The sequence below is a fragment of the Microplitis mediator genome, chromosome 2 (genome assembly GCF_029852145.1).
Source record: "Microplitis mediator isolate UGA2020A chromosome 2, iyMicMedi2.1, whole genome shotgun sequence".
NCBI classification, from domain to species: domain Eukaryota; kingdom Metazoa; phylum Arthropoda; class Insecta; order Hymenoptera; family Braconidae; genus Microplitis; species Microplitis mediator.
In genome coordinates this window covers 17,068,707-17,092,769 of record NC_079970.1, presented here as the reverse complement: position 1 = coordinate 17,092,769, position 24,063 = coordinate 17,068,707, and the positions used below count along the sequence as shown (strand labels likewise).

The following is a 24,063-nucleotide window of genomic DNA, read 5'->3' as shown; positions in this document are numbered from 1 at the left end:
AAAATTGTGAATTGGTCTGAAGAACGATCCATTTCAGCGAAGGTACCGCAGGTCAAAAATTAAAAGAAACAGAGCGATGATGTGATTGTCTTATGATGACGAGTATAAACAAAATTCAATTTATAATTTTTATTGTTTGTACGGCATACGAGAAGTTCTGGATTTTGTTCGACACCTAGCGGATAATACAATACTAATTAAAAGGGCATTATTGACATGATGTATTTACTTTAAAATGGTATCTTCTCCATACCTGTTTTCGAGTCAGTTTTAATGTTTTTTTGTCTCTCATATTGTTACTAATATGAGTCAATTTCAATCAATTTAGTTTTGCGCGCTTGGTATACTTATGCCTGCGAAAATGGAGCACAATGACTTATCACGGCTTGGAATTATTGTTAGAATGACAATAATTTATTAATAAGTACTGATCAGAATGAAGTTGTACAAGTAAATAATAAAAATGTTTTGAACATTCAGATCATACATGACAAAAAAAAATAATCGTTATAATTATTTCCCTATTACAGTCCACGTCATATTTGTAAACATATAATAAATTTATTGAATTTTTAATGGAAATCAAGAATCGATAGACACTCAGCAAAAAAAATCCTGACAATAAGAAAATAAAAAAAAAAAAATATCAAAGACATGTTAGAAAGAACAAAATCAAAATTTTTTTTTTCTTTCGTCTGCAGCTCGCATATAGTTGCTCTTATAAGTACTGTGTTACTATCAGTTGCTGAGATATCGATAATCAAAGAGACAAGGATATTTTTTCATTCAAAGGCCAATATCCCAGCATCGAATTGTAGCTACATATTTCTCATAAATGATGCATGAATTGGCTTTCTTAAAAAAAATAATTCCGACCCCGTAGACCCGTAAAACGAAACTAAAAATTTACAAAATTATTATCTCAAACTTATTCTATTGATCACGCGATAACCGTGGCTTAAAAAAATTATTTGCCGAATGATTTTTGAATTAGAGATATTTTAAGCATACGATCCTTTTTTTTATTTAATTTTTTCCTTTGTATACGGCTTTTTTTTACGGAAATATAGACTTCCAAAAATCACTAAACAATTAGTCAAATTTTTTTGTACCTTTGATTTTTTAGATAAATCTCATTATTGTAGTGTTTTAACATATCAATAAATTAATTCAAGAACTATTTTAAAAATTGATTTCGTATTGTGACTTTGTTTTCATTTTCTTGTAATTTTAAAAATTAGGATTGTAAGCATTTTGTTCATATTGCTTTTATTGATCTATGTTATGAAAAAATTCTAAGTATTGATGCATCAATTCAATTTTTGGTTATTGTTAAGTAAAAATAATGAATCTATCAGAAATTATATATCATATATTGCAAGTCTCTAAACTGTAATTATTATGGAAAGTAAATTATCGTCAAAATTTTATTATTCATACGTATTTTATAGTTATTGAATATTGAGCAGTGAAATTATCTATGATGAAGACAGTATTATTTTAACATTTGTTTTTTTTTTTTGATGAATTTTAACTACCAAAATATTTGTATTATTTATGACTTTGAAATTATTATGATTATTAATTATTTATGAATTATTGTCATTTAGACAATAAATTCAAGTCATTCAGTTAGTTTTCGTGCTCTTTATTTGCTAGTTGTTCTCTTTTACGAGCACGAAAATCATTCAAAAATAGGTAAATACGAGCCATAATGGCTATCAGTATAAGAACCCACCAAATATAATTTAAAATTGTGAATTGGTCTGAAGAACGATCCATTTCAGCGAAGGTACCGCAGGTCAAAAATTAAAAGAAACAGAGCGATGATGTGATTGTCTTATGATGACGAGTATAAACAAAATTCAATTTATAATTTTTATTGTTTGTACGGCATACGAGAAGTTCTGGATTTTGTTCGACACCTAGCGGATAATACAATACTAATTAAAAGGGCATTATTGACATGATGTATTTACTTTAAAATGGTATCTTCTCCATACCTGTTTTCGAGTCAGTTTTAATGTTTTTTTGTCTCTCATATTGTTACTAATATGAGTCAATTTCAATCAATTTAGTTTTGCGCGCTTGGTATACTTATGCCTGCGAAAATGGAGCACAATGACTTATCACGGCTTGGAATTATTGTCAAAATGACAATTGAAATGACATTGAAATAATTTGAACGCTCGAATAATTTCAAATAATTCTGAATTGTCCAAGAGATAAAAAATTGCAATATTATTTTCTAATTTGTTTTAATTTAAAATGATTCGAGCGCTTAAATCATTTCAAATAATTCGGAATTGTCCGAGAGACCAGAAATTGCAATATTATTTTCTCATTCAGAAATGCAAAAAAATGCATTTTTTTAAAAATGCATTTTCGATATAATTGATTAATTAAAAATAAATGTTGAATTTCAAATCATTCTAATCATTAATTTTTTTATCATTTAGTATTTGATCAGATAGTTATTATCCATTTTTGTTTAAATTCCATATTTACGATAAGATATATTAGTCATTTTTTATTTAATTAAAGAAAGAAAATTTTAAAGAACTTACATTTTCCATTTTTCAAAAAATAAAGTCATGAAATTTTTCCCATTATCCATTTTTTGAAAAATGGATTAATTAAATTTTTTCCACTATCCATTTTTTGAGAAATGGATCAATTAAATCTTCTCTATTATCAAATTTTCGAGAAATGAAAAATAAAAGAAGTTTTATTAATTCATTTTTTTTAATTTCAAAATCAACATTCTTATAATTATTCATTTTACGAAAAATAAATAATTCATATCATTTGAATTCTTTATTTTTTTGATTGAAAAATTTGCACCACAATATGTATATATATATATATATATATATATATATATTAGGGTGTCCCAAAATGAAAAAAAAATTTTTTTTTTAACGTCTTATGGGCTCAAAAGTTACTTCATATTATAAAAAGAATCCTCACAAAATTTCAGCCAGATATCTTTAAAATTGAGCTATCACAAAGGGGGGTCCCCTTTCCTATTTAAAACACACGCGAAAATTTTTCATTTTAGTTTTTCGTTATAAAGACTACGAAAAAAATTTTTAACTTCCCGCTAAGAAAATTGTAAATTTTCAAAAATTCGGGAAGTTATTGGTTTCGGTCCGATTTACGAAAATCGAATTTCCATCAGATGTCGACGTTTCGAGGTCCTAGGGAGCTATCCTGACTAATTTCACGATGATGTCCGAGTGTATGTATGTATGTATGTACGTACGTACGTACGTACGTATGTAAATACCTGTATCTTTTGAACGGATGAACCGATTTTGAACTTTAAGGTGCCATTCGACGCGGATTGTCAATATCTTGAAGCCGAGAGAAAATTGAGCTTGATCGGTAGGGCTCGTTCAGAGATATTCCAAAAATAAAGTTTTTTCAAAAATGTTTTTTTTGGATAACTTTTAATGTGCTCGATGGATTCATTCCAAAATGGACTGGGCTCTAGAGCTTTATAAGCCGCGTCGAATGCCACCTCAACCATCAAAATCGGTTCATTCGTTCAAGAGAAACCGCTGTCGAAAGAATTAAAAAAAAAAATTTTTTTTATTTTTCCTGAAATATCTCAAAAACGACTCGATAAATCGAATCCAAAATTTTATCAGCTTTAGAACTTGACAAAACGCGTCGATTGCCGCCTCAACCATCAAAATCGGTTAATTCGTTCGCGAGATATCGTGGGAGAAAGAAATGCTAAAAAATGGTTTTTTACAAAACAATGGCATACAAAAGTATTTGTGAGCTCGTAGAGCTCGAAAATGTATTCACAATAGTGTTTTCGAGCTCAACGAGCTCGAAAACAGCGGGAAGTTTTGGGGCTGGCCCGCAGGGTCAACTGACAGACCGATTTTTTTTTTTTCAGTTTTGCCTAGTATGATATTGTGGGAAATAAAATTCTCTACAAAAAAGTGTTGATGCATTATGTATGTCAAACGAACTGGGAAAAAGTTACGGGGCTTCGAAAATCAACAAAAATTTAGTTTCATTAGTGTTCAATTTTATTTTATTATTTTTCATTTTTATTGCATCAAAAAATTTTTTTTCAAATTTTAACGACCACGCTCTTGTAGGAAATTTAATTTTCTTTAAAAAGTATCTGATGTCATATATACGTCAAATGAATGAGAAAAAAGTTACAGGGCTTTAAATGTCAACGAAGAGTTTAAAAAGTTTGTTTTGTTTTTGTTCGTTTGTATGCTGGTCGATTTTTGAATTTGATTTATCGAGTCGTTTTTGAGATATTTCAGAAAAAATAAAAAAAATTTTTTTTTTAATTCTTTCGACAACGGTTTCTCTTGAACGAATGAACCGATTTTAATGGTTGAGGTGGCATTCGACGCGGCATATAATGCTCTAGAGCCCAGTCCATTTTGGAATCAATCTAGCAAACATTAAAAGTTATCCAAAAAAAACATTTTTGAAAAAAGTTTATTTTTGGAATATCTCTGAACGAGCCCTACCGATCAAGCTCAATTTTCTTACAGCTTCAAGATATTGACAAGCCGCGTCGAATGACACCTTAAAGTTCAAAATCGGTTCATCCGTTCAAAAGATACAGGTATTTACATACGTACGTACATACATACATACATACACTCGGACATCATCTTGAAATTATTTAGAATAGCTTCCTAGGACCTCAAAACGTCGACATTTGATGAAAATTCGATTTTCGTAAATCAGATCGAAACCAATAACTTCCCGAATTTTTGAAAATTTACAATTTTCTTAGCGGGAAGTTAAAAATAGTCGGTTTTTTGCGCCACCCTAATATATATATATATATATACTAGGGTGATCTAAAAAAAAAAACAAATTTTGTTTTTTTCTCGGAAACAGGTTCAAAAGTTTCATTTAGATCAAAAAAGGCGTCTGTGAAAATTAGAGCTTTTAATATTAACATTAAGAGGTTTCTCATCGCACTTTTCTATTTTCCATAAGAATAACATGGAAAAAATTTTTTATACTTCTTCTGATTTTTATAAGTAGCTAACGATGCGTCATAGGAATAATTGGCAGGCACATTTTTGTAGGGAATTGAATGTTCTACAAAAAAAGATTCTTATCGTTTTTCGAGGGATCTATTCGTTCAAGAGTCATTTGAGGTTGAAGTCGAATTCATATTAAATTTTGAGATTTTCTTACTTTGCCGGCGAAACTATCAGACCTCTTACAAAATATCGTTCTACCTTTTTTGTAGACAATTTTATTCCCTAGAAGTAATTTCCAATAAAGTTTTTTCGAATTCCGTATTGTTTTCTAGTTATTTTCATTTTAGTGTCATGCTCATAAAAAAATAGTCTTCTGATCAATTTTAAGAGCTTGACATTAAAATAAAAATAACTAGAAAACAATGCGGAAATTGAAAAAACTTTATGAAAAATAACTTTTAGGGAATAAAATTGTCTACAAAAAAGTTTCATAATATTTTGTAATAGGTCTGATAGTTTCGCCGGAAAAGTAAAAAGATCTCAAGATTTAATATGAATTCGACTTCAACCTTAAATAACTTTTGAACAAGTAGATTTATCAACAAATGATAAGCAACTTTTTTTGTAGAGCATTCAATTACCTACAAAATTCTGCCTGGCAATTATTTCTATGACGCATGGTTAGCTACTTATAAAAATCAGTAGACGCAAAAAAAATTTTTTTCATGTTATTCTTATAGAAAATAGAAAATTGCAATGAGGAACTTGTTAATGTTAATATAAAGAGCTCTAATTTTCACAGGCGTCTTCTTTTATCTAAATGAAACTTTTGAACCTGTTTCCGAGAGAAAAAAAAAATTTGTTATTTTTTGGAACACCCTAATATATATATTTCTTAAATCTGTTTAAAAATAAAAAAAACTTAATTTAAATAATGTTTTTTATGTTAATTATTAATTTTTAAACAAATAAAGTGTGTTTTTTTGTCTATTAAATAATAAATATTGTATTATAATACAATATTTTTTATTATGAACCAAGGTAATAATACAATATATATATTGTATTATTTATGTATATGCATAAATATATTTATTATACTAATGAACCACCCATTATAATGAATAGTTGAACGATTCGTCCTTTCAAAACTAATAAATTAAAATAATTTTAATTATCCATTTTTTCACAAATTGAAAATTAAAATACTTTTCATTATCCGTTTCCAAAAAAATTAAAGAGTAAAACACTTTTAATTACTCATTTTTCAAAAAATTAAAATTGAAATACTTATTACTACCCATTTTTCAAAAAATTAAGAATTGAAATACTTTGAACTACCCATTTTTCAAAAAATTTAAAACTGAAATACTTTTAATTAGACATTTTTTCAAAAATGGTTAATTAAAATACTTTTAATTAACCATTCTTGAAAAAATTAATCATTTAAATCGTTTCAATTAACAATTTTGGACAAAATAATTAATTAATATAATTTACATTAACTATTTTTTTTTTTATAAAAATTAAAATGACTTTCATGTCCCATTTTCAAAAAAATTAATAATCCAAATCATTTCAATTATTAATTTTTTTAATAATAATAATTGTAATTTTTTTAATTAAAAAATTTGAAACCCTGACCAAAACAAAATATTTATCGGGAGGAAAAAAACTTTTTTTTTAGTGCAGGATATATATATATATATTTTATGTATTCATCAGATCTAGAACTTGGCTTAAAAGCAATATTTTTTATCGAAAATTGTTATTTGGCCATAAAATTTGTGTATAAAGAATTAAATCTACCCAAACCTTCAGTTTATACAAGAAAAAGATCTTGATCTATAATAACTGACTATGATAATTCGTTGTCAGTGAAAAGCTGAAGGATTGTAATATACAAAAATCAATTAGATCAAGTTTTAAAATATCTAACGAAATTGTAGAACATATATGTAATTTTGAAATAAAAGGACTACATTAATTTTTAACGATAACAACCCTATAGAGTATATAGGATAGGACGTCACGACTGAATATCACAGCCATAATATCACACGACATAATATCATGTGATATTTTGACGTAATGCCATCTCAATGTGCAGGCTGGTGATATTATGACTGTAATATTTTGTCGTGTGATATTATAAATGTGATATTTAGTCATGTAACCATAGGATAGTCACTATTTTCACTATTTCACATTTAAGAACGTTTTAAAATAGAGATTTTTACTATTTTAGAGATATTAAGAGAGATTATTTTATAGCATATAAAAAAAAAGTGTTGACGACGACACTAATTACACGTATTTCAATGGTGAAGATTATAAGACTTTATTTACAATCAAAACTGGTTATCAAATTTTATATTCGATTATTGGAGTAATTTTATAATACTTGAGTCATCTAAATAAAAAATTGGACACATTTTATGTGAGATAAGTTCCTTTATAGAAACCAATAATTGTGAAAATATTGATAACACTTTTTATGACAATCTAAAACAAATTCGAAATACTTAGAACGGAATTTCTTTTCTCCTTAATATAAGGCAATCACATTGGGTCCTCTTTAATGTCAATGTAGTACTAGGTTTTATTCATTATTTAAATTTAGGAAAAGCAAATGAGAATTGTACGCCTTTCTTAAAAAAGTTTATCAATTGTTATAAGACTGATTTTCCCAACAAGAAAATTAATTAGAACATGGAAAATGTTGAGTCTATCCATGCAAGTAAAACAGTTATAGTTGTAGAATATTTGTGCTTCATTATATATAAAAAATTATATTATTTTTGAATGACAATGAGAAGAGCTAAACAGAGCCAAACTACGTTTTATGTGATCTCTGTCATAAATGAGCACATTATAGTTATTTAACTTTCTTGAATAAATCATTGAAAGAAATACAGGAAAAAAAATGTAACTATAACTGCGATTTATATCGCGATGGGTTAATTAATGAATTAATAGGAAAATAAAGTCATCGTATATAATCTATACTATTAGTTTAAAAATGTTTTTTTCTATTCAATAAAATATTCTATTGGACAACTTGGCATTTCATGAAAACGCGGAGAAAAATGGAGACAAAAAATGTACGAATTTTTATTATGCTGTCAACGAAACCCGAAACATGAAGTTGAGTCGTCAAAATAGTATATTACATATTTGGGCCAGTAAAATTAGAAAAGTCTCAGATCAGATGTTTGTCAGCCTCGGCCAACAATTACATACGTGTGATCTGAGACTTTTCGTATTTTACTGGCCTAGATATGTAATATACCAATACTGCTCCATAATTATTATCATGAGTTTCTAGGAATTTTTCATTTTCCACTATAATTCTTAATTTAGGCGAATAATATTCATTACGATTTATCAATAAGTTTTAAGTGTAAAATATTTTTTGTACTCAACTTCCTGTTTCAAGTTTCGTCGACAGCGTAATAAAAATTCGTTCATTTCTGAAGCCCATTTTTCCGCTCCTCGTCATAAGCCCGTCTATAATAAACCTCCCTGGCAGATTTGAATCACGGTGGAAACACGGTGGCTTTGTTCCATTTTACCACTGTGATTACGGGGGGTATCCACCGTGATTCCACGTGTATACACGGTGTTTCCACAGTGATTACGCAGTGGATACACCGTGGAACCACGGTGGTGAAATAGCACAAAGCCACCGTGGAATCACGGTGGATACACCGCGTAATCACAGTGGAAACACCGTGGAATCACGGTGGATACACCGCGTAATCACAGTGGACACACTGTGTATACCCGGTGGTGAAATGGAACAAACCCACCGTGTAACCACGGTGGATCCACGGTGTTTACACTTCTACGGTGTTTCCACCGTGATTCAAATCTGCGAGGGCTCATCTTTCCTTCCATCGGCAGTTACTGAGTTCAAGCTGCTTCCTCACTTAACCACTCTAAAGATTTTCGTATCAAACAGCCCGTTGTCAGTCTTCATTAAAATTGTTAAAATTATAAACTAAGAATCGGAAAAAATAGACAAATCAATAATGAACATTTATCATATATATTTCGCCGATAATTATTGAATTAATATTAAATAAAATATTATTTACTGTTGAAAATCGTAATCATGAACTATTTGTAGCTTCTGTTACAATTGAAAAGTTTGATTGTGATTAATTAGGTTCATCAGTAAAATTGTTGTTATTATTACTGTAATTAGTACAGTTATTATAATTTTTTGCATTGTAATTATTATTAACATCAAAAGATGTAATGAAATTAGATATAACGGGTAGTCGAGAACAAAACTAAATACACGGTAGTGGGGAGGCTGAAATTCTAAGCGAAATTTCTTCTACGTCCCCTCGACCAGGCTCATGACGGGTAGTCGCAGGTAGTTGATTGTATTGCATTCAAACGAATTTCTTTTGGGCGATGTTTCTGGTCTCCCCAATCTCAGATGATCGAAGCGAACCCACATGTCCTTAAGTTTAGTCACACTTGAATTTCATAGTTTAGTTCGTCCTGGTTTTCCGTCCGAGTCAGTCCAAATTCTTGGAAGAACTTAAGTGCATTTGAGTAATTGTAACGACTTCTATTATAATTAATTTTTATTTCTGATAGCAAAATGTCTTATTAAAACACTCGTAAAGTCTTATATTTTATCAATATAGAACGTTTGAATATTTCTTATCAAGACAAGAAAAAACTAAGTTGAAGAATTTTATAAATTAAGCGCAGTAAAAAAAATTAACTTACTGCATCAATTATAAAACTTTTGCTCTACAAATATTTAAAATAAACACTTAAAGTTTATTAGTGACCAATTTTACAGTGACAATTTAATTATTCCTTGAACTAAACTATTTTATAGGAAGAACTGATTGCTGTAAGTTGAATTTTGTTTTTCTTTATTGTAATTCATACTTCGATTTGTTTAACGTTAATCACAGTAATTTTCTCGAACTAATTAGAACCAAAAGCACTAATAATGACGCTGAGAGAGTATGAAGATCCCATTGTAACATGTCCATTAGATTCAAGCCATCGCATACACAAAAGTCGTATGCAAACACATCTAACAAAGTGTCGGAAAAATCATGATTTGACAAATAAAATAATCTGCCCTTTTAATCCACTGCATATAATTAATGCTAATGAGGAGGAGGTAAGATTAAAGTATTTAATTAATATTAAGCCCATTAATTATAAAAGGACTCCGTCTACATATTTGGTGTGCAGCCATTTTATTTTATGTCTTGCTACCATTTTGTTCACAAACATAACATTTAATTATGTACATGAATAGTTATTATTTTTTATGATTATGTATCAAAAATAGGTAATGTTTATTATTCCTACAGAAACACTATACAGAATGTGAAAGTTACGGGGCGGGTGTTGGAGTTCAGCAGTTTGACTTAGGTGACAGACCAAACTTTTCGGGTATTATTTCACATGAAGAATCAGTTGATCAACTTTCACGAGCTTTTGCGGCTTTTGGTTGTACGAATGATAACGTTGACCGTTTTGTAAGTAATAACAATACTATCATATCAACGAAACAAATAAGTTTTAATTTTTATGTTCATTTATAGCATACTATTGATGGGCCTGGATACGATCCTGTCCAGGCGAGTATTGATAAACCTTTGTACCGTTCTTTGGATTGTGAGCCTAAATCTGTACTACATCAATTCCGGATGGCTGAAAGACAACGACATGCGGCATGTTCAGCTCAAGAAACGTATGAATGGGAAAACGTAAGATTTATTTATAAAATATTATTCATTGAACATTAGATTAATTGCAAGTGCAAATATTACAATCCCATGGTTTCAACAAAGCTCTTTTGGAAAGAAAACATGTCTTTGAAAATGTTTATCATTGACTCGATAATAATCAGCTTTAATATTTTAGTCTGTAAAGCCGGAAATTTTGAGTATTACGGAATCTAATACAATTCCTTTCAATCCATTTAATCTTTATGATTATTTTACCAAGATTTGATGTAAGCAATTATTATTATTACTAGTATTATCACACATAGTTAGAAAATTTGTATCTCTGTGTGCCATTGCCCACTCACTCTTTTGCTATTGTTTGCTCTACCACTCAATATCGCTTACTCGCTTTTGCTCATTCCGAAATTGTGAGACAGACATCTTTGAATATTTAAAACTTTGTTACTTATCAATGACAAATTTTTTTTGTTTAATTGATAATTGTATTTCCTACAATGTATTAGTTTTTGGAAAGATTCTATCGATAGCTATTTGAAATTTACATGAAATATGACTCATTTTAGACTAATCCGACCTACAAAAGTCTTCACAGAAAGTAAGTCGTCGTCGGGTATTCTCGGAAATTTTTAATTTGTAATGTTAATGTGTATAACTAAGTCTGGAAAAGAATGGGCTTTTCTTCCACTACTTGGCTAATATAAAGTCCATGAATTTGCACTAACGCACATGCGCAGTAATGCCTTGATGATAGAAAAATGGTGGGAGGAAAGATCAGTCTTTTACGCACTGCTGCCAGAACGCGGAACCGGAAAGGGAACTCTTCGTCCGCGTTCTGGCAGCAGTGTTTTGAAGGATCAGACTTGTTTTCTAAGAGTGGGCGTGAAAACTAACAATAACTTATACTCTCTTGGAAGACTTTACATGCTAATGACGTGCACTTTGATAATAAATATCTTACTTCACAATCGGTCACAAATTCTGTTTTTTTTTTTTTTTCAAAATTGCATTTACGATATCTATTTTAATATAATATAAAAAAAAAGTTAAACTAAAATAACAAATGGTTTGGGTTGAGTTAAGAAATTTTTCTATTCAAAATCAACTCAAAAAATTTACCCAAATAATTATTCATCACAAATATATGTACGAAATTTCTAACTGCGCACTTTACTGATGTTCGAGTTATTTACGTGTAAATTAGTATTCATTTCCACATCAGCTTGTCACGGTGACACTAAAGGCTGGGTCGTACTGAACAAATTCTCAAATTTTAGAATTCTATTAATTCATTAACTGAATATCATTACAACGATTTTTTCAGCTTCCGGAAAAATACATAAGACGCACTTCCTCGGAAGATTTTCAATATTCGAGTCTCAGGAACATTTAGAACGTAATTAGAAATCTAAAATTCGAGAATTTGTCATTAAAACATTAAAATCAAAAGATTATTGAATGAATGACCGGGATTTTTCTTCTAAAACTTTTAAAATCTATTAAGCATGTATGTCCTTCTTTTTGTCGGGTAGTTCAAATAATATTTTGAAAGCTTACACTCGAAAAATGATTAATTTCTGTGTATTTTTAACGCTAATTCATAATGAGCTCATGGAATACATTATTAAATTTTTCCCCAATCATGTATATTTATTTTTTATTATCATTATTGTTCCTTTGTTGTCTGAAAAAAAAACAGGAGACGGAACAAAATGACGATCATGAAAGTTTGGAACATGAACCAATGAGTAGTGAAGGCGCATTAATGACCCACAATGATTATCAGGACGAAAATGATGAAAATGACGGAAATATCGAAGAAGATCGAAGTCAATTTGATGCTTATTCATCTGATAATGGACTGACAAATGAAAATAAGAGTGAAACTTCAAAAGATGAATCGTCAAAAAAATTCGAAAATGAATCTCGTTCTACCGGTAGATTCGAGAATCTATCAGAGGAGAATAATCATGGTAGTCTAGTTGATGAAATGGGATTTACTTTGGTTTCCGAAAACAAATCTAAAGGGGCAATCAAAAAGAAGATGATGAAAAACCAACCGGAAGTTACCACTCAAAACAACTCAGGACTTCAGCGAAAAGGCAATCAAATTTCGAAGGAAGCAGCTAAAACACCTGTTAATAAGTCCATCAATCAGGCGAATTCATCATTTAATGGAAATACCAATACTGGACTGAGAAATGAAAATAAGAATGAAACTTCAAATGATGAATCGACAAAAAAATTCGAAAATGAATCTCGTTCTACCGGTAGATTCGAGAATCTATCAGACTTGAATAATCATGGTAGTCTAGTTGATGAAATGGGATATACTTTGGTTTCCAGAAACAAATCTAAAGGAGCAATCAAAAAGAAGATGATGAAAAACCAACCGGAAGTTACTACTCAAAACAAATCAGGACCTCAGCGAAAAGGCAATCAAATTTCGAAGAAAGCAGCTAAAACACCTGTTCATAAGCCCATCAATCAGGCGAATTCATCAATTAATGGAAATACCAATCCTAGTCCATCAAGATCTTGTAATATAATCGGTGGACAGGGTATTGTTCATGCTGGTTCTTCCAATTCTGGACGTTCCAATCCTGGTCCTTCCAATCCTGGTCCTTCCAATTCTGGACGTTCCAATCCTGGTCCTTCAAGATCTCAAAACATAATAGGTGGACGGGGTATTGTTCATTCTTCACAATGTCAACGGCCAGGACCTAGAGATGATTAAATGTCATCTAACTCACAATGCACTTACGTAAAAAAAAATACGAAGAAAATTTCATCTGCATTTTCTTGATGCTTTCTCATGAATTTTATTATTACAACTTTTTAAATTAATACGAAAGTTTATTGCTTCGAATTAATAATCAATTTTACAATTACCGTTGACAAGTAATTATTCAATCAGTTTTAAATATTTCAATTATCATAAAGTTTTTTTTTACTAAAACTTTACAAAAAAAAAAAAATGATAAATTTTTTTAAGACACTATTTTATTTACTTTTTTTTTATACTGACGATTATAAGAACTATTTTTAATCTATTTTAAACGCGTATTTAATTTCTCATATTTTTTTTGTCAATAATTTGGATTGAATTTATTAATCAAATTATAAAATATCTTTTATACGCTAATGATTTTGAAAAAAAAAAAATTGTAGATATATTTGTTTATTGATAATCAATTAATTGAATGTAATGATTCTGATAACGTTATGGCAAACATGCCAAAGCAAGGTTCTACTTTTATCCACTTTACAAGTCTTCACAACTTATTTTAAAATCGAGACTTTACAATAATGTAATTGGATTTCCTACCCCACAATAAACTATTTAGTATCACCTACAATAAAACTGCGAGTTTCAATGCCTGTTTCGCCAATCGAAACAAGCCGATTTTTCAGACCAATGTTATAGAGTTGATAGTAAATCGTCTTTTTCTTCCTTAGGGAAGAATTAAATAAGTATCTGATTTGATTTCAGCTCTCTCGGAATCGCATTCGTTTATTTTAAACCTTAGAACAATTATTTTTTATTCTAATTAACCAATTTGACAGTTTAGTTGATTTGATACATGCGCTTTTGGTCTCAAAGTATCTCGATTCGATTGGCTGCAGACATTAAAACTCTAAGTTACAATACCAGTAAATATGAGAATTATATTGTGTGATTCGTAATAAAAAACTATTGCAGACTTCTCGTTACTTTAGACGTCTCGCTTTACCCCTTGCTACACATATTATTTTCTCGGTTGCTTATCTAATTCAAGTTCATAAAAAAAAAAAAAAATTATTGACTAATCTGAATTTAGTTACAAGGGTTCTATAAAAACCAACTGCAACGTTAATTTGCAACTCAGATAAAGCAGTCATCAATTTCCAAATCTACAGATCTTGAAAAAATTAAGATTAAGTAACGATTTAATTATTATTGAATTCGTTAACCCAAATAATCTATTGTATAACAACCGAATTTTCAAAGTCACAATAAAATTATTTACAAGCGAAAATACATAAGTAGAACCCCGTTGCATATTTATCAATTTTATTTTTGTAAAATAACATCAGGTTATAATCGTGATTCATTATTCATTTCAACTACTTATAATTAATTAATTGTATGAAAACTCAAAATTGTGTAATTTTAAATAAGTATCAAATGTAAACTATTTGAATTCTTTTTATAACACATTGTCAATAGAAAATAAAATAAAATGTCAGTATTGGAAATTCGATTGTTTTATATAATTTAAATGAGAATTTTACACCAGTTATTATACAGATAAGTATCTAATTTATGATCATTTTAAAAATTAATTTGTGTTATTTCATACCTGAACATTCGCTACGTTCAGAATTATGTCTATGTAGATATCAACATACTTAAGGGTCAGGTAAAATATATCAAATGTATTTATACAGTCGACTAGCGGATATTAGCCTGCCCATAATAAACCTCTTTCCTTCAATCGGCAGTTACTGAGTCCAAACAAACAGCTTTCCCCATTTAACCACTCTTCTGAGTTTCGTACCAAACAGCCCGTAATAAATAAGCCTCCGTTAAAATTTTCAAAATTATAAACTAAGCATCGGAAAAAAATAGACAAATTAATGATAAAAATTTACTGTTTATTTTTTGTGGAGAATAATTTAATCAATATTAAGTAAAATATTATTTATTGTTTATAATTGTAATCATGAATTACATTTGAAGCTTTTGTTAAAATTGTAACAGAATCCGGGTAAAAATATTTGGTCGTAAATACGCCGAAAAAAAGCCGAAAAGGCTAAATCTGACCAAAACCACGACGAATAAGCCGTTGAATTTTATTGGGAAAGGCCGAAATTTTATTATTTTACATAAACAGGCCGATAAATTGAGTCAACATTATAATTATTATGAGTGTAAAAAGGTGCGTATTAATTACAGCACTATAAGCACCAAAAAATCGAAATAGTGACAAATGTAACAAAACGTAAATATAATGTTTAAAATCAGAAAATTAAACACGCTTATAACGAGTAGTCGAGAACAAAACTAAACGCACGATAGTGGGGAAACTGAAATTCCAAGAAAATTTTTTCTACGTCGCCTAAAGCAGGCTCATGACGGATAGTCGATGTATGTATTGACTGTATTAGACAAACCTATTACTGAATAAAGAAAAAATTTAAAGACTTAGTAATTCGGCTATATTTAGCTTCAATACATTAGTTTGTCAACTTGGCAATGCATGTTTCATTATACATTATAGGGTAGAAGTATCGCTTGTGGCCTCTTCGGAGCCAATTTCGGACACTCAAAAAATAATTTTTAAAAATTGCAATGAGATAATTAATTTTTTAATGTGTTCAAAGATAATTTAAAAACGCTATAAAACAATGAAAAATTTTTTGTACTTTTTTGTTGATTGAAATGAAGTACTAAGAGTCCATAAATGATGCAGTGGCCACAAAGGGTACTTATTGTATACTGTACATGCTCAAAATAAACGCCGATAAAAAAAATCTAACGCCGAACTAATAAACTTTTTCATTAAACACTGATCACTTCTGATAGGTTGCATAAAGTGTTCAATTTTTTTCATTAACGGATTTGAAATAATTAATTCATTAATAATCCCATCTATTTAGTAAAAGAATAAGTAATTATCTGAATGATAATCATTTGTTACTTATAACATATGCAAAAGTTGCAATTTGGTAGGGAGTAAGCAATTAGATTCTTTACTAAAATTTATAATAAAATTTAGTACTAAAATTATCAGGTTGTAATTAATAAACATAGATAAGTGTCAGACAAAATGGGATGTCAATAAAATGTTAAACACAAAATAAAAAAATTTGTTATAAATGCTTCAAACCATTTTAGTTTGTTTTGCCATCCCCTATATGAAAGCAAATCATATTTTTTTATTAACGGCTATTTTTGCCATAACACATTCGTCTAGAAGAACCACGATAAGAATAACAACCATTTAAACAACATTCATCGTGATTAGAACACTGTAATTAATAGAAAAAATGATATATACTTATAAAAATGTATATACATTAGGGTGCGTCATTTCAGAGCAACATTTTTTTTTTAAGTGCATGTGGAAAAAATCATAGTTCAACACAAAAAAAAATTTTTCGCGCAAAAAAAAAAATTCTATGTCGTTTACGGACCTAGCTCATTGAAAAATTTGGTTTCCCATTTAAAAACACGGAAAAATTTATTTCTAAACTTTGAGTAATTTTTAACTTGTTAAGTGATCAATAGATCGAATATACTAATACAGACTTTTGTATTTAATCGAACGCTCTACAAAAAAAGTATCTTATCATTTTTTGATAAATCCATCTATTTAAAAGTTATTGGAGCTCGAAATAAAGTTATAGTAAATTTCGAGATCTTTTTTTTAAGGGGTTGCATGGGTTTCACGACTTCAAAAAATCGATTTTTTTTATTGTCTTATTAAATTCTACAACATCTCTAGAATATTGTCCTAAAGTTTCAAGTCGATCCGAGTAATAGTTTCGGAGATACAGTCTTAACAAGTTGCGCGCTCAAGGATAGGTGGGATAGCTTTTATTTTCACTCAATACTTTAAATGCGTTTTACTCAAAACTGTGTTTTCAAAGTCAGTTGTCAAGATTTCTCGAGAACTACTCAACCGATCTTGATGAAATTTTACACAGGTCTCCGAGATACAATTTACAAGGACTTAGACGAAGGATTTTTTTTTTTCAAATACAACTATTAAAAAAAAACAATGCCGCGAAATTTTTGTCAAATTTTGAATTTTTTCATAAATACCTCTGCCAAAAATCAAATTTTTATTTTTTTTTTTTCCTTCGTCCAAGTTCTTGTTTAAAGTCTTAACTAAAACACGTATTTTTTTTTTTTTTTACTTCAAATGATCCTGCTAGGAGATCTGCTGTCAACGCAGACGCACCTTTTTCCGAGGGCTCGCCGGAAATGACGTCACAATGGCAGAGTTTATAATATTTTTTGTAATTAATTATTAAATCTGTATCTTTAAGCCAGTAAAAAGTTTAAATTAAATATTTGAGTTTTTATATTTAAAAAAAAACTTTTTAAAATAGGCCGTTTTTTCACGGAGGAAACCCATGTAACCCCTCAAGGTCAATTATTTCGGATGATGATACTTTGACAAAACTTGAAGGTAAATTTATAAACTAGATTTAAAATTTTGACTTTTTGATCGTAATAAATTTTGCAATGCTCATTTTTAAAAAAAATTTTTTTTTGGTTCAATTATAGAAAACTTTTCCAGTTCCAAATTTAAAGAACATTTTCAATGCTGCTGCCATCAGAACTCAACAGCAAACAGCTCATATTGAAACTTAAATTTTTATAATTCCTAATAAATATTGTTTATTTTAATACTAAATAATTTATAATTGTTATTAAGACTCTTGTAGTTCACTTTATTCTTAAATAAACGTTTATAATAAAATAAAATTAATCTAACCTATTTTCTTTATATTTATATAGTACACTGGCGTATCACTGGTTCAACCAGTGAGCTAAACGATCATCTTAGTCCACTGGTTGAATCAGTAAAATTCAACTGGAGAATCAGTGAAATTTCACTGGTTCATTTTAAGAGAGTACCATTGGTTTAAATACAGTTTCCACTTACCACTCAAGCTCATCAAGCTTGATTGACCAACAATTATTCGTGATGCAGCTAAAAAAGTTGTTTTATGGGAAACACCTGCCATCAAACGTGCCTTTACATTCGAAAATCCCGAAGGCGAAACTATTTCAAAGACAGACGGACTTAACATCGTTGAAATGGCTAAGTATGTTGATGTTTTAGATCTACAACGACTATACACTAATGGCATTTACGGAATATCTCAGACTTATGGAATGGAAACCGCAAATCGAGTTATTGTTAAAGAGGTCAAGGATGTCTTCAAAATGTAGGGAATTACAGTTGATCCAAGACATTTCTCGCTTATCGCTGACTACATGACCTTCGAAGGAACTTTTTAGCCGCTAAGTCGTAAAGGAATTTAGACTTCAGCATCACCATTGCAACAAATGAGCTTCGAAAGTTCATTAGTTTTCTTGAGAAATGCAACATTGCTTTGATGTGATTGATCAGCCGCTATTGTCTATTTAATAGTTAATTAATTAAATAATTAAGTCGTGAACATGAATTTAAGGTTTTCAATTATTGATTGTTCAACCCATTTTAAACAAAAATAAATGCTTCCTACATTGAGTGTTGCAAAATATAAGAATGATTCTGTACAAATAATTAAAAATAAAGCAACAATTTTTTAAGCCAATTGTGTTTTTTTTTATTCTCAATTCAACAATTTTTAAGGCATTTTAATTAATATTGTTTTTTATTTTTATTGATTATTTTCAATTATTTCTTCAATTGTATGTTCATTAGTAGAGAAGATAGTTTCAATCTGAAAAAATTAAATTAATTGAGTTATAATTATTTCATTTATTGTCCTCGTGACGTATAAACGAAGAAGCTGCACTTACTTTTTGGCCACCCTTCATAAACTTAAGTGCTGGCACACCGCGGATGGAATGCTCGAAAAGAAGAGCTTCACACTTGTCGATATCAACTTTAACAAATACCACAGAATCATGGATTCCCGCCAGCTCTTCAAATTTTGGGGCGAATCTTTTGCAGGGACCGCACCAATTAGCAAAGAAATAAATTACTACGATTTTATTACCAGCTTCCTCAATTTTTTTGTTAAAATCAGCCTAGAAAATTTGTATATTTTATTCTTATTATCTTTAAATAGGGCAGACAATAATTTTGGCGCCACCAAGTAGTTTTTCGAGGTCACTAAAAATTTTAAATGATCGATGATCATAAATTTAACTGTTTATCACTATCGTAATGATTAAATTTTTTTTTAGCATCTATTTATATATTTAGTTGTAAAATATTATTACCAAATATCCATTTTAAATATTTGAATATTAAATTTTAATAAATATATATGTTTTTTCATTTTTCAACTAATTGAATTAATGTTTTGTAAATACCTGAGGTGCCATTATAATTATTAATTAAATTTTGTTTTTCAATATTTAAAACAGCCTGCTGTCACTTTATTAACTTAATAACAATTTGAAAAATAAGAATAGTTACTTTTGAAAAATAATTTTTAAAAAATCGCTCGAAAATTAACTGATAATTCAAATTTATAAAAATTAATATCCGTATTTTTTTATTATGTCAGATTTTAAAGATAATAATTAATAACATAATAATTACAAGGTCATAATCGAATTAATTAAAATATCGATTCATCGATTTTGACGCATTGAAATTACAAACGACCCGCCCATACGCTTACGATAAATCGCGTCATCACTAATTCAAACAAATTAATTATTATAAAAATGCCATCTGGCAGCCAGAATGGAAGGTAGATTTTTCGAGAATGTTAAGTTTAAAGGTGAAAATAGAAGCTTCTTTACAAGCTTTCAGACACTTTTTGTAGAAACCGTCTATAAGTCTTAAGATAATTACTTTAAAATAATCGTTAAGTTAGCAGACAATTGACAATTTTGGGATTTTTTTTTCAACAAAACAATAACAAAAAAAAAAAGCTGAAAATATGCACTTATAGAAAATTAAAAAGGCTATAGGTGCAATTTTTGAAATGTTTTTTATATTTATTAATTTATCGTTTTGAAAAAAGTTTAAGAATTATTAGACGTTGGCTAACTTTAGTATTATATCTAATACATCTTGTGGAATCAGTGTTATACTTGAGAATTGCCAACACACACGAGAGTACAATAGTTTGTCACTGGATGTATACTAGAGTTTATTCAACGCGTGTCTGATTATCGCGCCTTTTCATATCTGCAAAGAAAACTCTAAATAGCCGTTTACCGATCAGTTAATAATCTGTCAAAAAGCAAATGGCGTCCTGTATTCTTTAATAGCGTTTGATTATGGGGGTCATAAACAAACGCATTGTAATCTATTATCACATTCCTCCTTAAAGTCATTATCGACCGTTCTCAAAAACAAACTACTATTATCATAAGAGCAAATCATCGCGATACTCAATACATTAAGAATAAGTAGTACAATGAATCTAACAACTTTGATGTCAGTGTTATATAAAAATACGTTGGTTATTTTTTATTAATTAAAATAAATTAAACATGAGTGATGAGAGCAGTCAAGAACTAGTATCATATATAACCCCACCTGATTTAGAATTTACTTTGCTGATATAATAATGCGCAAAAATCAGACATTTATTGAATAAAGTATTGTATAGTTGGATTAGAGAGAGTTTGCGTTTCGGATATTTTCGGTTTTTACCCCCACCATCTAAATTTAATACCTAAGACATTGCGCCTTGAAGGTGGGGGTAAAAAACCGAAGCGCAAACTCTCGCTAATCCAACTATACATAATATACCAATATTTCTGACCGATATATACTCATAATGACGTGGATATCGATCATACTCAATTAAACTTGTACACGTATTATTAATTATTTTATTATGAAAAAGTCTATTTTATGACACAAGATAAAAAAAACAATTATATACACTGTTAGAATTATTATCTCGAATTTTTACAAAATTTATTTGAAGCAATTAACAAATAGAATTGTCATTGAAATTTCAATTATGATGATCAATGAATTTTTAAAACTCCGTCATGAAAATTCAAATTTCATACATGAATTTTAATATCAGCTACATAACTTTTCAAATTTTTATTGTGATTTGAAAAATGAGAATAATTAGTATTTTCAAAATTTCAAAACATTTTGTATTAACCCTTAAGAGAAACATTTTTTTAACATTACCCGAATTTAAAAAAACAATTCAAAACGATTAGAAATGATTTAAAAGAATTCAAATTCAATACTATATAGATATACATTTGAATCGTTTATTTGAGATCCCAGAGAGGAAAGTACCACGGGCCCAGGCTTGGCCCAGACTTGGCCCAACTTTGTAAAACCTTGGGCCAGGCTTGTAAGCCAGCCTTGGCCCAGTCTCGGTAGAAGGCTGGAATGATAATCTCGGGCCAAGCCTGGTTGCCAAACCTGGCCCATGCTTGGTTACCAGACCTGGCCCATGCTTGGTTGCCAGACCTGTCCCAGGCTTCCAGGAAACGAATAAATTTAATTTAAAAAAATTTATTATTATTAACCTCGTAGAATTCATGATCATTAACGTTTTAATTATCTAAGGGAGGCAAATGATGTGAAAAAAACTCGGTGAAAATTCTGCTGGACTCTGGGCGCGAACTGCCGTCCTTCTGATTACTGGGTCCGAACGGTAGCTACTGGACGAACCTACTTACGTTGAACTGGTACATTTATATGATCTACTTATATGAACCATAGGTATATCCAAACTTTGGTAATCCTACCTTGGCCCAAGTCTGGGTTGCCATTGGATGGCCAAGGCTAAGTTACCCAGTCCTGGCCCAAGCCTGGGCCAATATAGGTGTGCCAAAGCTAGGTTCCCCAGTGCTGGGCCAAGTAGGGGCCCATTGTTCAACTCTGGCAGCTCCTGTATGGGAAGTCATGTTTTTTTCTAAATTGGGTTTTTTGCATTTTTGGGTTCTTTGGATGTCTCCCCAATAGAATTCAATAAAAATATGCATCAAATCAGCGTTTAACAAAACGATTAACGGGGTGAAAGCAATTTCATTTAATTGAGAAACCCCAGAAGTCAATGACTCAAATAAACATATGCAGTTTTAGTTTTACAGAAATAATTTTTTTTTTATTTGAAATTCGCGTTTTTTTTTTCATAAATTTCAAATGTTGTTTTATTCTTAACTGTTATATGTCTAATTAAAATGTTGAAATAAATTATTATTTTTTGTAATTTCTGGGTTTCAAAGTTCAAATACATTTTATACTTCATTTTGTCTGTCTAATAAATGATTGGAGTGGAAAAAAATTAAAAAAACAATGATTTTGTATAACTTTTTTTCCGTTTGATTGAGAAACTCCATAAGTCAATAGTCAATCGACTTTAAATAATTTTTTTAAGTAGTTTCAATTACAAAATTGAATTTTTCTTATTTGAATCTTCTTCAGAGACGCTAACATTATTGTTTTTAATTATTTATTTATTATTTTAATGGCAAGTTTTTCCAGAAAAATGTTTTTTTGTGTTTCCTGATAAATTTTGTTTTCTTGAATTATGGGGTTTCTCAAATAAACAATTCATTTATCATTGAGTAAATCGTTTTGTTTAATCAGGGATAGCATGTCACAAAAAATAAATTCAAAATATCTTACTTGCAATAAAAGATGTCTGGTATTAAAATCAGATCTTTTTGTTCTAAATAGTACAAATTGTTAAATTTTTTTTAGAATTGTAAAAAATTGCAAATTAATAAAAAAAGCCAATTTCAAGTAATTTTTAAACAAAAAGAGTAAAAAATAAAACAAAAGGAATCTGTTTTTATCCCTTCCGTATTTATTTTGTTTTTAACCCAGGTTTACTCTAAATAGTCACAATATCTTCCTAGGACTCGAAACGCCAACATCTGATGAAAACTCGATTTTTGAAAGGCGGCATGTAAACAATAACTTCCCTTTTTTTTTTAAATATTCAATTTTTACAGCGGGAAGTTACAAATTGTTTCGAAAACATTCGCAATAGTGAACTTTTAAATTGACCTTGTTTAAATTTTTCAGTTATCCCAGATTTCCGGAAAAGTTTAAAGTTGTCAACTTTAAGTTTAAAAGTGCATTCGAAAATGCTCTAAATCTAGCACTGGCCAAGCATTAGCGTATAGCGAAAGCTAGAGTTAGAGCATTTCCGAATGAACCGTAAATCTATTTAAATGTTAAATTTTTAATATGATGAAATTTTTCTTACAGAGAATATATTTTCAAATTTTATAATTAATAATGATTGTAATGCCCGATAATTAATTAGTATACATACTTTTGGACTAGGACCTGAGCAATTTTCCTCCATCAGATTGCCTTTTGTAGCAATAATTACTGTAGTGAGTAATATTATAAAAGAAAGTTTCAAAAACATGATTAATTATTTATTTATGTGACCTTTTTTTGGTTTTTTTTTTTTTTAAATATTTTAATTGTATTGAGTACTCAGAGTTTAGTTATTTACTAACGTGATTAATGTAATACGAAAATATTTGTAGCTTATATATTAATTCGTAATGACGTGGATCTTGGTCATACTCAATCAAACTTGTACACGTATATTTTATTATTTTATTATCAAAAGGTCTTCGTTCTCTATTTTATGACAAAAGATAAATAGAATAGGACAGAAGAATAGATAAATACACTGAGAGAAGAATTTTTTAGGGAGTA

At 29.3% G+C, this 24,063-nt stretch overlaps 1 protein-coding gene across 2 annotated transcripts; it reads left to right on the top strand.

The window, feature by feature from the left end:
* The first annotated feature begins 9,389 nt into the window (after nt 1–9,389).
* On the top strand, nt 9,390–14,942 carry LOC130663775 (nuclear pore complex protein DDB_G0274915-like). Of its 2 annotated transcripts, none has more exons than XM_057463218.1 (5): nt 9,390–9,858; nt 9,923–10,137; nt 10,334–10,501; nt 10,568–10,732; nt 12,411–14,942. In XM_057463218.1, exons 2-5 carry the CDS (start codon nt 9,961–9,963, stop codon nt 13,446–13,448), a joined length of 1,548 nt encoding a protein of 515 aa, XP_057319201.1. In that variant the 5' UTR covers nt 9,390–9,858; nt 9,923–9,960; the 3' UTR covers nt 13,449–14,942. The 2 variants fall into 2 exon arrangements, with proteins under 2 accessions (XP_057319201.1, XP_057319200.1); XM_057463217.1 differs by having other exon boundaries at nt 9,392–9,858; nt 9,944–10,137.
* The last annotated feature ends 9,121 nt before the right edge of the window (nt 14,943–24,063 follow it).